Source organism: Vigna angularis, chromosome 5 (assembly GCF_016808095.1).
Source record: "Vigna angularis cultivar LongXiaoDou No.4 chromosome 5, ASM1680809v1, whole genome shotgun sequence".
NCBI classification, from domain to species: domain Eukaryota; kingdom Viridiplantae; phylum Streptophyta; class Magnoliopsida; order Fabales; family Fabaceae; genus Vigna; species Vigna angularis.
In genome coordinates, this window is record NC_068974.1 from 6,386,981 (window position 1) to 6,400,310 (window position 13,330).

Below are 13,330 nucleotides of genomic sequence, written 5' to 3' on the forward strand. Positions count from 1 at the left end.
AATCTAACAGTAGTGAGTTTGGCAACAGGGGAGAAGGTGTCCAAATAGTCTATCCCTTCTTGTTGGGTATAGCCTTTTGCTACTAGGCGAGCCTCATATCTCTCTATAGTGCCATCAGCCTTGTATTTAGTCTTATACACCCATCTACAACCAATTGGTGTTTTTCCCTGAGGTAGTTGTGTTAAATACCAGGTATTATTGTCCTGTAAGGCCTTGATTTCTCTCTGCATAGCTTCTGCCCACTCACACAGGTTTTTGGCTTCATTATAAGAGTGAGGTTCATTATTTGCAATTATGGCCATAGTATACTTCAAGTGTTTCTCTGACAAAGAATCACAAGACAATAGATCAGAAATGGGATAAGGAGTTTTAAAATTGTTTTTCATAGATAAGGATTGATTAACTTGATGAACACAGTCGTTTAGATACCCTGAAGCCCTTCTAACTCTGTTATATCTCCTGCAACTAGGATTTTCTTCACTATCAACAGTGTTATCATTGCTACTGCTGTCAGTGGCAGTTTGTTGTGTTTGCCTTTGATCATTGGTGTCGATTTCAACAAGTCTCCTATCATCAATAGAATTGTAGTTGCCTAGAAGATCATTAAGAAAGGTAGTTCTGTTTGCTTCTTGGTCATTAATTTCTCTGCTGGTTTGCTGGTCTTTGTAGGAAAAAATGTCTTCATAAAAGATAACATTTCTACTTATGAAAAGTTCTCTAGTGTTGATGTCAAGCACAATGTAACCTTTGACACCACTCTTGTAACCAAGGAAAATTCCCTTCCTATCTCTTGGGTCAAGCTTATTTATGTTATTTTCAAGAGTGGAAGCAAAGCATAGGCACACAAAGGTTTTCAAATTCAAATAAGTGGGAGGAGTATTATAAATAAGGTCATGGGGAGTTCTGTTATTGAGAATGGGGGTAGGTAACCTATTTATTAAGTAAACTGCGTGACTGACAGCATAGGACCAATAGGCATTAGGCATACTAGATTGAAAAAGAAGGCTACGGGTCACATTAAGGATGTGTTGGTGTTTACACTCCACAACAAAATTTTGTTCAGGAGTTTCAACACAACTCTTTTGATGGTTGATGCCATACAAATCATACAAGTTAACACAATTAAATTCAGGTCCATTATCTGACCTAATGGTTTTAACCATTTTATCAAACTGATTTTTAACTCTAATAATAAAATTCTGCAATAAATCTCTAGTTTGGCCCTTATTGTTCATTAAAAAAGCCCAGGTATGTCTGTTATAGTCATCAACTATAGTAAGAAAGTACTTATGGCCATGAATAGAAGAAATGGAAAGAGGACCCCATATATCACAGTGAATTATTTCAAAACATTCAGTGGTCAAAGAAACACTTCTAGGAAAAGGTAATTTATGTTGTTTAGCATAGTGGCAAGTATCACAAACAATATCAAGACTCATTTGCACATAAGGAAAACTTTCACATATCTGTTTTACAGTCTTGTGTCCAGGATGGCCTAACCTATAGTGCCACAAATTTACAACAACTTGTTTATAAGAGAAAACAGACTTTGGAACAAAATCTTGGTTCGGATTGGGAAAAGCTTGTAGGTAATAGAGACCTTTGTAAGGATTAACACACCCAATCATCTTCAATGTAGAATTCTCCCTTATCTGACAAACCTTAGAAGAAAAAGTTAGACTGCAGTTTAAGTCTTTGATAAGACTTTGGACAGAAATTAGATTAAAAGAAAAATCAAGAATATATAGGACATTAAAAATAATAAAATCTTTAAAGAATTGAACAGTCCATGCATGTTCAATAGTGATAACAGAGTTATTTGGGAGTTTAACAGAAATGGGCTTAATTTTATAAAAAGTGGCAAAGTTGTTTTTCTCATGGGTCACATGATCAGTGGTCCCAATGTCAATAATCCAAGAAAGGTTACCTTGTTTGTCTTCTGTGTTATTTCTCTGCATCTGGTTGATCTTATGAGTAAATTCATCAACCTTTTCTATCATTCTGAGAAGCTTGTGCATCTGCTCTGGGGTAAAAGAGTTGAAGGCAGCACTGGTGCTGCCCTGATGATGAGTGGCTTGAACACTCTCTAGGCCAGAAATGCTCTGGCAGACATTGGCTGAATTCCAGTCAACCTTTTTGTCTTGATTGTTGTCATTTTTCCTATACCAAGATGGGTAACCGTGCTTGGAATAACACTCATCCACAGTATGATTCATTTTGTTGTAGTAGGAACATTGTTTTCCATAGTTAGGATTCCTTCCTCTTCCTCTTCCTTGGCCACGTGATCCAGCACCACGCCCTTGGTTTTTCCAGGTCTGGTCAGGTCTCGAATTGTTGTTTTTGTCAGCAACATTGGCTAGAACTTTAGTTTTAGCAGTCTGGTTATGGTTGATAGTGCCAGAATCTTGTCTTTCTTACTGCATTATGAGTGAGAAAACACGATTGATGTTGGGGAGGGGATCCATTAAGAGGATTTGAATTCTCACAGTGTTGTAGGTATCATTCAGCCCCTTTAAGAAAAATATAACATGTTTTATTTCTCTGTATTTCAGAGAAATCTTTGAGAGTTCACAATTGCAAGGAATGTCACACGTACAACTGGGTATGGGTCTAAGGGATTCCAATTCTTCCCAAAGAATCTTTAAATTTGTGAAAAATTGGCTAACACTTCTTTCTCCCTGTTTGATTGAATGAATGTCTTGAAGTAAGTCAGAAATCTTAAAGTAGTCCCCTTTAGAGAATCTTTCCTTCAATTCAGCCCATAACTCTTTGGCTTCTTCAACATATATCACACTTTCTGCAATCTGTGGAGAAAATGTCTTTATAATCCAGGAAAGAACCATCATGTTGCATCTTTCCCATGCATCAAATAAAACCTCACTTCTTTGAGGTTTCTTGATTGACCCATCAATGAACTTTATCTTGTTTTTTGGAAAGAAGAGCTTTTCTCATGCTTCTGCTCCAAGAAGAGTAATTAGTCTCACTTAGGACTTGAGAGATGAGGGTAAGTCTTGGATTCTCCCCAGGATGCAAATAGAAAGGACTGGCAGGATTGGTGGATTGATCCATGTGATCCATTACAGCAAAAAGCAAGAAGACACCAAGAAAGAAACCAAGAAACAGTAGGAAAGAATTCTGGGGCAGCGAAGCAAAGCAGGTATTAAACCTGCTCTAATACCATATTCGGTAACAAGGCCCAATAGCCTTTAAATGAGAGGCCCACTTCCTTGAGCCCGCGAGAGATAAAAATATCTCTTGACCAAGTCTATGTCAGAGAAGCCAGATGATAGAGAGAGAAAGAGCTCAAGGCTCTTCTGGAGGCTTAGAGAGAGAAGAAGGGCGAAGCTCACTTGGAGCGCACAAGCATGGACGTCGGGAGAAGAAAAGAAGAAGATCTGCGGAGGGCCTTCATCAAAGGTATGAAAAACACAAACTTTCTTTTATTCTCTGTAATGGTGTGTCTTTAATATTCTCTATTACAACTGGAAATGAAAGAGGAAAACTCTATTTATAGAGTTCTTGGGGAAAAGGGGAAAACCATAAAACTAGAAAACCCTAACTAACTAATTAAACCTGATTACTATGCTTAGACAGTAATCTAATCGATTATTTTAGTCCCAATAATTATGATCAAGTCTTTCTGCTTGTGTGATCTACATAAATATCAAGAACAAGGTATAAAAGCATCGAAACATTTTATTGTACATGCATTAAATATTTTGAATGTTGATAAGTGCTAGGTCGTATTGCATATTACATTAAATATTTTGGACGTTGTTTATAAAACTTTGTTCATCAAACAATATAATCTAGAAAATTTTATTATAAGCTTGTTTTCGTCTATAAAAGATGTTCCAATGTATTTTTCTCTTAGACACTATTTAAAATAACTTTTCATACAAATATTTCGTTTAATGTGTTTTGTTAAACTTCAAAACTTGAGTTACTAGGCGGTCTAGTCTCTAAACGATCTTATCTTAACAAAGATGTTTTGGCATTAGTCGAAGGTTGACTCGAGTAAGCTCAAGACGAAGGTCAAGCTGAGTAGGTTCAGGTCGAAAGTAGAGTCAAGTCACCCACGACAAAGGTCCAACTCAATCAACCTAAATTGAAATGTTAAGTTGAACTGACTCAGGCGAAATGTCAAACTGAGTTAGTTAGAGAAAAGGTCGAGACCGCTTGAGTCAGTTAGACAAAAGGTCGAGATGAATTGCTCCTAATCATAGATAGATACGGATTGGCTTTAGTTAAAGGTTGAGTCAAGTCAATCGTGATTCATAATCGAGCTGAGTCAATCTTGGCTACATGTTAAGACGACTCAGCTCGAGCTAAAGGTCGATACACGTCGACTTTTTAAACTTGTAGACTTTTTTTTATCCTATCTAATAAAGAATTCCACAACTTACACAATTTTAATTTCATTCTTTTTTTAGTGAATTTTCAATTCTATTATTATATTTATTTGAAATACCTTCTTAAAAATTTCTCAATTTTAATTTCCTTGTCCAAACAAATTAATTTACTTCAAGAATTTTAAATTCAAAATTCTTCAAATAAATCAATTATTCCATTAAATAGCCTCGTTCAAAGACAACATGAGTTAATTCAAAATTGTAATTAAAAAATATACACTGCTAGAAGAGAATATTGGAAAATGAAATCAATTTTTTCCTTCACTCTTTATGTTTATAGTTATAATTTGATAATGATTTTCTCACATACAATTTTAATCTAGAGAACAAATGAACTTTACCTTTAGATTAACATGCGTCAACCAAGTGATTAACATAATTTGACACAAATTCTATTCGAGATAACGTTTCAAGCATTCATTTGATTGGTTTCTGCAAACAGTGCAATTTTGTGTAAATCATATAATTAAATATACAAGGGCAAATACCTAAAATATGGATAAGTATAGATATTAAATAGTTAACCATAAACATAAAATATAACTGGCACATGAAAAAAGTACAATATCAAATTTGAATTAATTGCGTCATTATTTTAAAATAATAATAAAACTCATGACCATCAACAAGTCCGTCCAACTTAGAAAGTGACACTTTTGTCTGCCTTTTCTTGTTTGGAATAATAAAACTCATGACCATCACGGGCTGGTGGCCATTTCTAAAGTGAACAAGTACTCCATAAGAAAGTGACACACTTTGGTTGGTTGCATTATATTGTTTTGTTTAGAATATTATTAAAAAATGATTTATAAACAAAAAAAATGAGCACTTAATATATACACCTAGAAAAAGAATAAAATAATGGGTTTATAGGATATATGATAAGAAAAGAAATAAAAAAGAAAAAGAATTATGTAATAGGCGTAGAAACAATTAAGATGTAGGACATTACAATTGACGAGTTAGTTGCTGGTTTTTAAGTCAAACCACCAAATGCTGTTTCTAAAGTAAACAAGCCAAGTCTCACTTGGGAAGTGGTGACACACTTATATTGTTTGGAATATTATATAATTGAAAAATATTTGTGGACACAAAGAAAAGTCTACCATACTTATGTGATAAGAAGAGAAGGATAAAACGGAAAAAGAAATGTGTAATAGTTAGGGAGAAAATTCAGATGTATGTGTAATATTGTTCATTTGGGTTATTTGTATTTTTGAAGTCAAGCCACCGACGCTGTCCTGAATACCAACCATTTCAACTCCTCGTAGAGGGTTTCTCAGCCAATATGTCGAACTGTGTTAAATAATGCAAACCAATGTGAATTAAGTATGGCATTAACTTCTTCTACTTCGACAAGCTTGACATTATTCCTTTGCCTCTGTGTGTTTTGTGTTAATGCAGTCACCTACAGAGAAATTTTGCAAACAGGACAATCACTGGGAACCTCAGACTCGGTTGTTTCTGACAGCGGGAAGTTCGAATTGTGTTTTTTCACCAGAGTCAGAGATAACTCAACCAAGTACTACGTTGGTATACGGTATAAAAGGGTTCCAAACGACAAGAACAAGGTTGTGTGGGTTGCAAACCGAGACTACGCACTTGAAACATCCTCAGCAGTTCTTACCTTTCAACCTGGTGGAAATTTTGTCATAATGGATGGACAAGTCACATACCGTGTCAACAAGGTTTCAAATAATTTCAGTATGTATGCCATGCTCTTGGATTCAGGAAACTTGATACTGCTGAAAACCTCAAATAAACAGATTTTGTGGCAGAGTTTTGATCATCCGACGGACACCCTTTTACCCGGAATGAAACTAGGACATGATAAAGGAAACACTTGGTCATTGCAATCATGGAGAAGTGCAGATGACCCTGCCCCAGGAGCTTTTTCCCTCGAATATGATTTGGGCAGGGTCAGCCTAATCATCAACAATGGTTCTAATGCGTTCTGGATTGACGACCACTACAATGATACTATTGGTAATTTTATTCGCCGAAGTGGTATGTCTATGAACAGCTATTTCAGTTTGCCAGTTGGTAATGACTCTAGGCTGGTACTAGAAGTGTCTGGTGAGCTCAACCAGGAATATTGGTCTGATGAACAACAACATTGGGTTTCTATTCAGTCATCCAAGTGTGCTAATAACTCGTGTGGAGCCTTTTCCATCTGTAACCCGAAAGCTCGTGACCCTTGTGACTGTCTTCATGGTTTCAGGCCCTCTGATGCTGATTCTTGGAACAATGGGAACAAATCTGCTGGCTGTGTGAGGAACAAAGACTTATCGCCCTGCAGTAACGGTGCTGAATCCAACGATAAATTCAAGCAACTTTATAATGTCAAATCACCAACTTTGGACAGTCTCAGGAATATTAGTACAACAGAAGAGTGTGAAAGTACTTGTTCTAGAAACTGTTCTTGCGTTGCTTTCGCTTACTATTTGAACCGTGATTGCCAGTTGTGGCTTGGTTCGGTATTGAATTTAAAGAACGTCTCAACAGATGTGGACATTTCTGATGATAGCAGTCCAATTTTTTACCTAAGACTTGCTGCCTCAGAATTCGATATTTCTGGTAAGTTCAAGAAGCCTCGTTTTCTTTGATATAAATGTTGGAAATTTAAGTGTAGAGTAAAAATAAGAAAATTGAATTATGAAAAATCTATAAACCCATTGTCATATGATTTTGGGTTAGAGTAGTGTCAATTTTTATATGTGGATTGAATTTATGCTTTTATTGATGTTGTGTCTCTCTCGTTATACTCACTTGAAAGATCCATTAATAAACACCTTTGATTTGGTTTTGTAAGAAAAATAGAATGGCTACGCTTTGTGTGGTTCTGAGAGTTAGGAAGACAGAATCCTAAGTTGTTTTTCACTCAACTGCTAGTTCTCTCTTTTCGCTTGAGTCTCTTCACTTCACAGCTTAGATAAACTTATCAGTCAACACATGGATTTTCATAGTTGATAAATTTTCTCTGCAGGTTCGAACACAACAAGAGCAAAAGAACCGGGATATACTATTAGCAAAAATGTAATTCTGATTGTTATATTGATCTCCTTTCTAGCTTTTCTTATATTGGGCCTTTTAGTTTACTGGATTAGAAAGAAGAGGAGAAAAGGTAAGAAAGAAACAAGTTTTCCAAGTAAATTCAGAGTATGTTAACTTATGAACTAATTTTCCTCAATTTGCAGGCGAAGATTTGCTCCATTTTGATATAAGCATCAGCATGAAAGTTGAAGATTCTGAGCTTACTGAATCAGATAGGAGTGCCAAAGTCAAGAAGGAAGTGAAATTGCCTTTGTTCAGTTTCGAGAGTGTTGCAGCTGCTACTAATAATTTCTCAGATGAAAATAAACTTGGTGAGGGCGGCTTTGGACCCGTTTACAAGGCATGCTCCTAAACTCTCGGCAATTTTTTTTAGTGCAAATAATATATCCTCTTCGTATAAACAGCTTTTACTACGCCATATATGTGAGTTTTACAAAAGATAAGAAAATACAGGGTACATTATTTAATGGGGATGAGGTTGCCGTGAAAAGACTGTCACGGAGATCTGGTCAAGGATGGGAAGAGTTGAGAAATGAAGCTTTGTTAATTGCAAAACTCCAACACAACAATCTTGTTAGACTTCTTGGTTGCTGCATTGATCGAAATGAAAAGATGCTCATTTATGAGTTTATGCCTAATAAAAGTTTGGATCTTTTCCTTTTTGGTTTGTATCATCCTACTGTCTCTTAACTCTCTTAAATATCATCCCATCTCTCAAACTTAAACTTTGGTTCTGACATCTTTAATGGTGCATAGCAGATGCTACAAAGAAACAGATGCTAGATTGGGGAACAAGAATCAGAATAATCGATGGGATTGCCCAAGGAATTCTTTATCTTCATCAGTATTCCAGGTTCAGGATCATTCACCGAGATTTAAAAGCTAGCAACATATTGTTGGACAGCCATATTAATCCCAAAATATCAGATTTTGGATTGGCAAAAATATTTGGTGATAATGAGCTTCAAGCAAATACAAACCGAATAGTTGGAACATAGTAAGGCAATTAACTACAACCAGTGGTTTTCTTTACATGATCAACCATCTACTAATTAATCTACCTTATGTTCAGTGGTTACATGGCTCCTGAATATGCTCTAGAAGGACTTTTCTCAGTAAAATCTGACGTGTTTAGTTTTGGGGTCCTTTTGTTGGAGATTGTAAGTGGCAAGAAGAATACTGGCTTTTATCAAACGAGTTCCTTCAATCTTCTTGGATATGTGAGTTTCTAGGTCCCATCCATTTGTTCTTCATTTGCATGTTCACATTCAAATTGATTTCATGATTTGTGCATGCTCTAAGCCTTTTCACAAATGGTATTTATGGCCTAATGAGTTTTCTATTTCGAGAAAAGATTCATTATAGATACTATTTTTAACTTAAAACCTCAATACTATTAAAAAGTGGGTTTTTAAGCCTAACTCAACCTCACAAAACCGGCTTGTAAGGTGAGGTTTACACCTCACTTATATATTATAAATTGGCCTTATCTGTAGTCGATGTGAGACTTCCAACACACCTCCTTCACGCTGAGGTATAGACATCTCGTGCGTGATAGTAGAAATTAATGGGTAATCTGATAGCGGTCCGACAACGAGTGGAAACAGAAATGCCCACTTAGAAGTCGCTAGGATAGACTCTAACCTGGCTCTGATATCATTTTAGAAAGTGAGTTTTTAAGCCTAACTAAGACAATGATAAGTTTATGGTATGATTTCTTATATGGTGTTCAATTTTCTCATTTTTATCAATGTGCAATTTAGACTCACTTGAATTTTGATCATACGATGAAGTATACAAAATCATAGTGCCATACCAGAGTATGCTCCAAACATTCTAATTTTGAGGTTGTTGTGTGTTAAATCTTGAAGGCTTGGGATCTTTGGACGAGAAATTCAGGACTGGATCTAATGGATAGTGCATTAGATGACAGTGATAATTTAAGTAATAACAGTCTGCATACTGTGCCAAGATATGTGAACATAGGACTTCTTTGCGTTCAAGAAAGTCCAGAAGATAGGCCAACCATGTCTGATGTTGTATCAATGATTGGGAATGACACTGTGCCCCTTCCTTCTCCTAAACCACCTGCATTCCTTAAGGTCAGAGGTGATCATAGTTCATCATTGCCCTCCTCCTCCACAGAAAGATTTTCAGTGAATGTTATGACAGATACAATTCTGGAAGCAAGATGAGTGACTATGAAACTCCTCTTCTAGTTCTTAGATTAGATTTTCTGTTTAAAGTTTTGACCATCAATTTCTATTCCCTTTCATATTTACCACCGAATCAGGTTATAATAAAGCCTGAGTCTGATTCCAACAGTTAAATGATGTTTAAAATACTTATTTGGATGATGGATCTTGTACTTTTTTTAAGATTATAACTGATGATAGGTTGCAACATATAAGTAAAATGTTGGAACCTGGAAGCAATCTAGCTGATTTTGAATTCTTATTGCTTTATTGTTATATTGTTCCTCCATTAAATTTGGGAGAAATATGTTTTTCACAATTTATGAAAAAGAAATGCATCCAAGTCTCCTCTCCTTCTGTAATTATGGATATCTTAAATTTTAAATTTGTTGTAAATGATTGTTAAACTGTATACTTTTCCAAATACTAAAGCATAATAAAATTTAATTAAAAGAATAAGATAGCTACGAGTCTACGATTTTATTCTTATCATTATTTTCTTTATTAAATTCACTTATTATATTTTAATACATGAAAAAGGAATTGTTACGAAAGAATATATATGAAGAGTATTAATGAATTATTCTAGTTAAAATAAATCACTTAAATCTAATTTCATATCCAGATTATATAATTGTAAAAAAAAAGTAAAATTTGTATTGTTTATTATTAATAATGTTTAAAAAAATTAAAGTTTTAAACTATCTATTTATATCAAAATAACGAGAGTAATTTATAAAAAGGTAAAATTTAAAATATCTATTTTTTATATTTATAAATTTAAGTGTCTCTTTTTTAATAAGAAATATTCATTTGCAAAAAATTATGTTTATTTAATTAATCATTTAATGGATCTAGTTACTTTTTATTTTTTTTACGTATAAAAGTTTGTCATGTCAAGAATAAACATGGTGGACGAGACAAACATACTAATTTATCATAAGTAATAAATAGCTAAGAATATAAATATTAAATTCATAAAGATTTGTTGATGGAAGTCTCAGATTAGGCTCTTCAAATTTGGAATGCATTCAAAGAAAAGAATAAAAATAAACTCACAAGTTTGACTGTGCAAAATTTGGAGACTTTCACTTTCAAGGAAAGATCCGAATAAGTGCAGAAATAGACATTATCAATTTAATTTAAATTCAAACTAGAAAAGGTAAGGAGGTGACCTCTTTATGCAGCTTTTGAGTGAGTGCTTCACCCTTCACCCAGCAACTCCTCTTCTTGCATCTCCTAAATTATAATTTTGCCCTTTCAATTAAATTTATATGTATAATTAAATGTTATCCAAACTCAAATTTTTGCCAACTCAAATTTAATCAAGTTTATAAAGCATCTATATCTATCACACCTTCACTCTTCTTCATTCACTCGTTTTTCTTCCCTTGTTTGTAGTCCTTCTATTGATTGCGTGTAGTCACGGTAGTAGTTTTGTGGTGTTGGTGATGGTGGTCCTACTTTGCTGTGGAAGGTGTGTGAACTACATGGAAACTCGTTTCAAGGGCAATCAAAAGATCTCTAATTAGTTGAATTTGAAAAATGTCGAAACCTTAATTGAATTTTGACATTGTTGATTGTCGTAGTCAACCCAATAACTCTCATTATTGTAACCTTGACTAAATTTTACCTACTCTTGGTTGTATAGTATTTTTCACTATTCTTAGTATCTCTAGACACTTCTAGTATCTTCCAGATACACTGTCTAGTTGAGTTTAATCCACTCATGATTGTCGTAGTCAACCTAGTAACCCCTGTGACCCTGATTGATTTCACTCACTCCTAGTTATGCAGTATTCTTCACCACTCTTGGTATCCCTATACACTCCAGGTATCCTCCAGATATATTGTCTAGTTGAGTTTAACCCAATCCTGGTTGTCATAGTCAACCCAGTAACCCCCGTTATTGTGACCCTAACTGAATTTCACCCATTCCCTGGTTGTGCAATATTCTTCACCACTTTTGATATCCCTAAACAATCTAGATATCTTCTCGATATGTTGTCTAGTTGAGTTTCACACACTTCTGGTTTCCACTCGACAAACCCGTCTAGCTACCGTTTAACTTCACCAAGATAAACTTGAGAGTTTCCCCCACTCCTAGTTTTTGCTAGACACACTCGTCTAGCTACCATTTAACTCCACAAAGTTAAACGTAAAGTGTTTTTATTATCTTCAGAATTTACAATCAAAGGATTAATTATAAGTCCTTAAACGATAACTCTCGTAGAGAGGATATTTGTGCAATACAATTCAATTTAACAGACTCACAAAATTTTTCTCTCTACTCTCTTCTTACAATAAGCTTATATATCAATGAAGCTTGAGATTATCTCTTCTTTCTTTTAAGCTTTTCTCTCTCTTTCTTTCAAGCTTTTCTCTCTCTTTCTTCTTACACAAGAAGGTTTGGCTCTAAGTACCTTTTTCTTTTAATACTTGTTCAGAACAACAAAATGTTTTTTACATTTTGTACCGTTCGAAGTAGAATTTGATCGTTTAGGTTTTTTACTAAGATACAAAGCAGTTAATGAAGACTTCACCGTTGAACGAAGTAGATTGTTTTGCACATGGTATCGTCTAACCTATGTAAACGCTTCCTTAATTTTTTCTTTATTTTATTCAAGAAATTCATTTAGCAAGGTGTCTTTTAACACAAGTTTTTGGAATATCATTTGAGACTTTTAACATGCTTTTCAAGAACATCGTTTGACATTTTTATCTATTAAGACATATCAAGAGTTTATTTGATCATTGCCTAGCGATGTATATCATTTGTTGCATTCAGCAAAACTCTCATTGATGCATTAATTATGGAAACCGCTTGGTGGTCCGTTTGTTGATACCTAGGTGTTTCTACTAAGGATTTCCTTAAGATGTTTAGGTTTTTGAGAGCATTTTCACAAATTACTTATATCTTAGCTATATTGTTATTCTAAAAATAATATTATCATATTCTCATTTCGTTTAATGTTGTTTGTTAGTCCATAAGATGTGTGAAGTTACTAATAAACGATCTTGGTTACCCTTAGCATCCTTCCATACTTGCTACAGTGATGTTTAGTTACATGATTCTTTTTGTATTTCGCTCGAGAGTGAATTCTTACGTTTTGCATATAAGTCCTTAGATATTATACGTTGTTGTGCTTAGTGTTTTATCAGTTTTACTTGAATGTTTCTTGTGTTTGTTAAATGTTTTAACTATGAACTTCTGTTATGCTCCTATATTGTTTTATCTTCCTTTTATGACATTGTGTATTTTTGTGATATTCGATTATTAGTGTTTCGGTTGTAATTTGTTCTTTGTATTTGATTACTCAAGATTTTTTCGTTTAGTGTTGTTTGTTAAACTTTAAAACTAGATATGTCGTAGTCGATCCTAGTCTATCTCTCATACCATCTTGTCTTAACACCCTCCAATCAACTCATTTACCACATAACTCATTCAACAAATTCTTACCAATTTTAAAGTTATCATGTAACTCTAATAATCAACCAAAGGATGTGCTATGAATAAAACACCTTTGTTACATGGTCAACATTTGATTCAAACCACCTAGTAACTTAGTTTTGCATAAATGGCATACAAACAACTCCATAAAAATATTCTTATAAGTCAACTAGGTTTTCGCAAAGCGGAAGATAGGATATCAAACAAAAAAAATGAAA

The 13,330-nt window shown here is 34.3% G+C and overlaps 1 protein-coding gene across 2 annotated transcripts; it reads left to right on the plus strand.

The window, feature by feature from the left end:
• The first annotated feature begins 5,563 nt into the window (after positions 1–5,563).
• Positions 5,564–9,932, plus strand: LOC108340345 (G-type lectin S-receptor-like serine/threonine-protein kinase At4g03230). Of its 2 annotated transcripts, none has more exons than XM_017577647.2 (7): positions 5,564–6,989; positions 7,399–7,536; positions 7,610–7,806; positions 7,920–8,130; positions 8,226–8,463; positions 8,539–8,686; positions 9,338–9,932. In XM_017577647.2, the coding sequence occupies exons 1-7, from the start codon at positions 5,744–5,746 to the stop codon at positions 9,659–9,661; spliced, it is 2,502 nt and encodes an 833-aa protein (XP_017433136.2). In that variant the 5' UTR covers positions 5,564–5,743; the 3' UTR covers positions 9,662–9,932. The 2 variants fall into 2 exon arrangements, with proteins under 2 accessions (XP_017433136.2, XP_017433139.2); XM_017577650.2 differs by having other exon boundaries at positions 6,900–6,989; positions 7,399–7,448.
• The last annotated feature ends 3,398 nt before the right edge of the window (positions 9,933–13,330 follow it).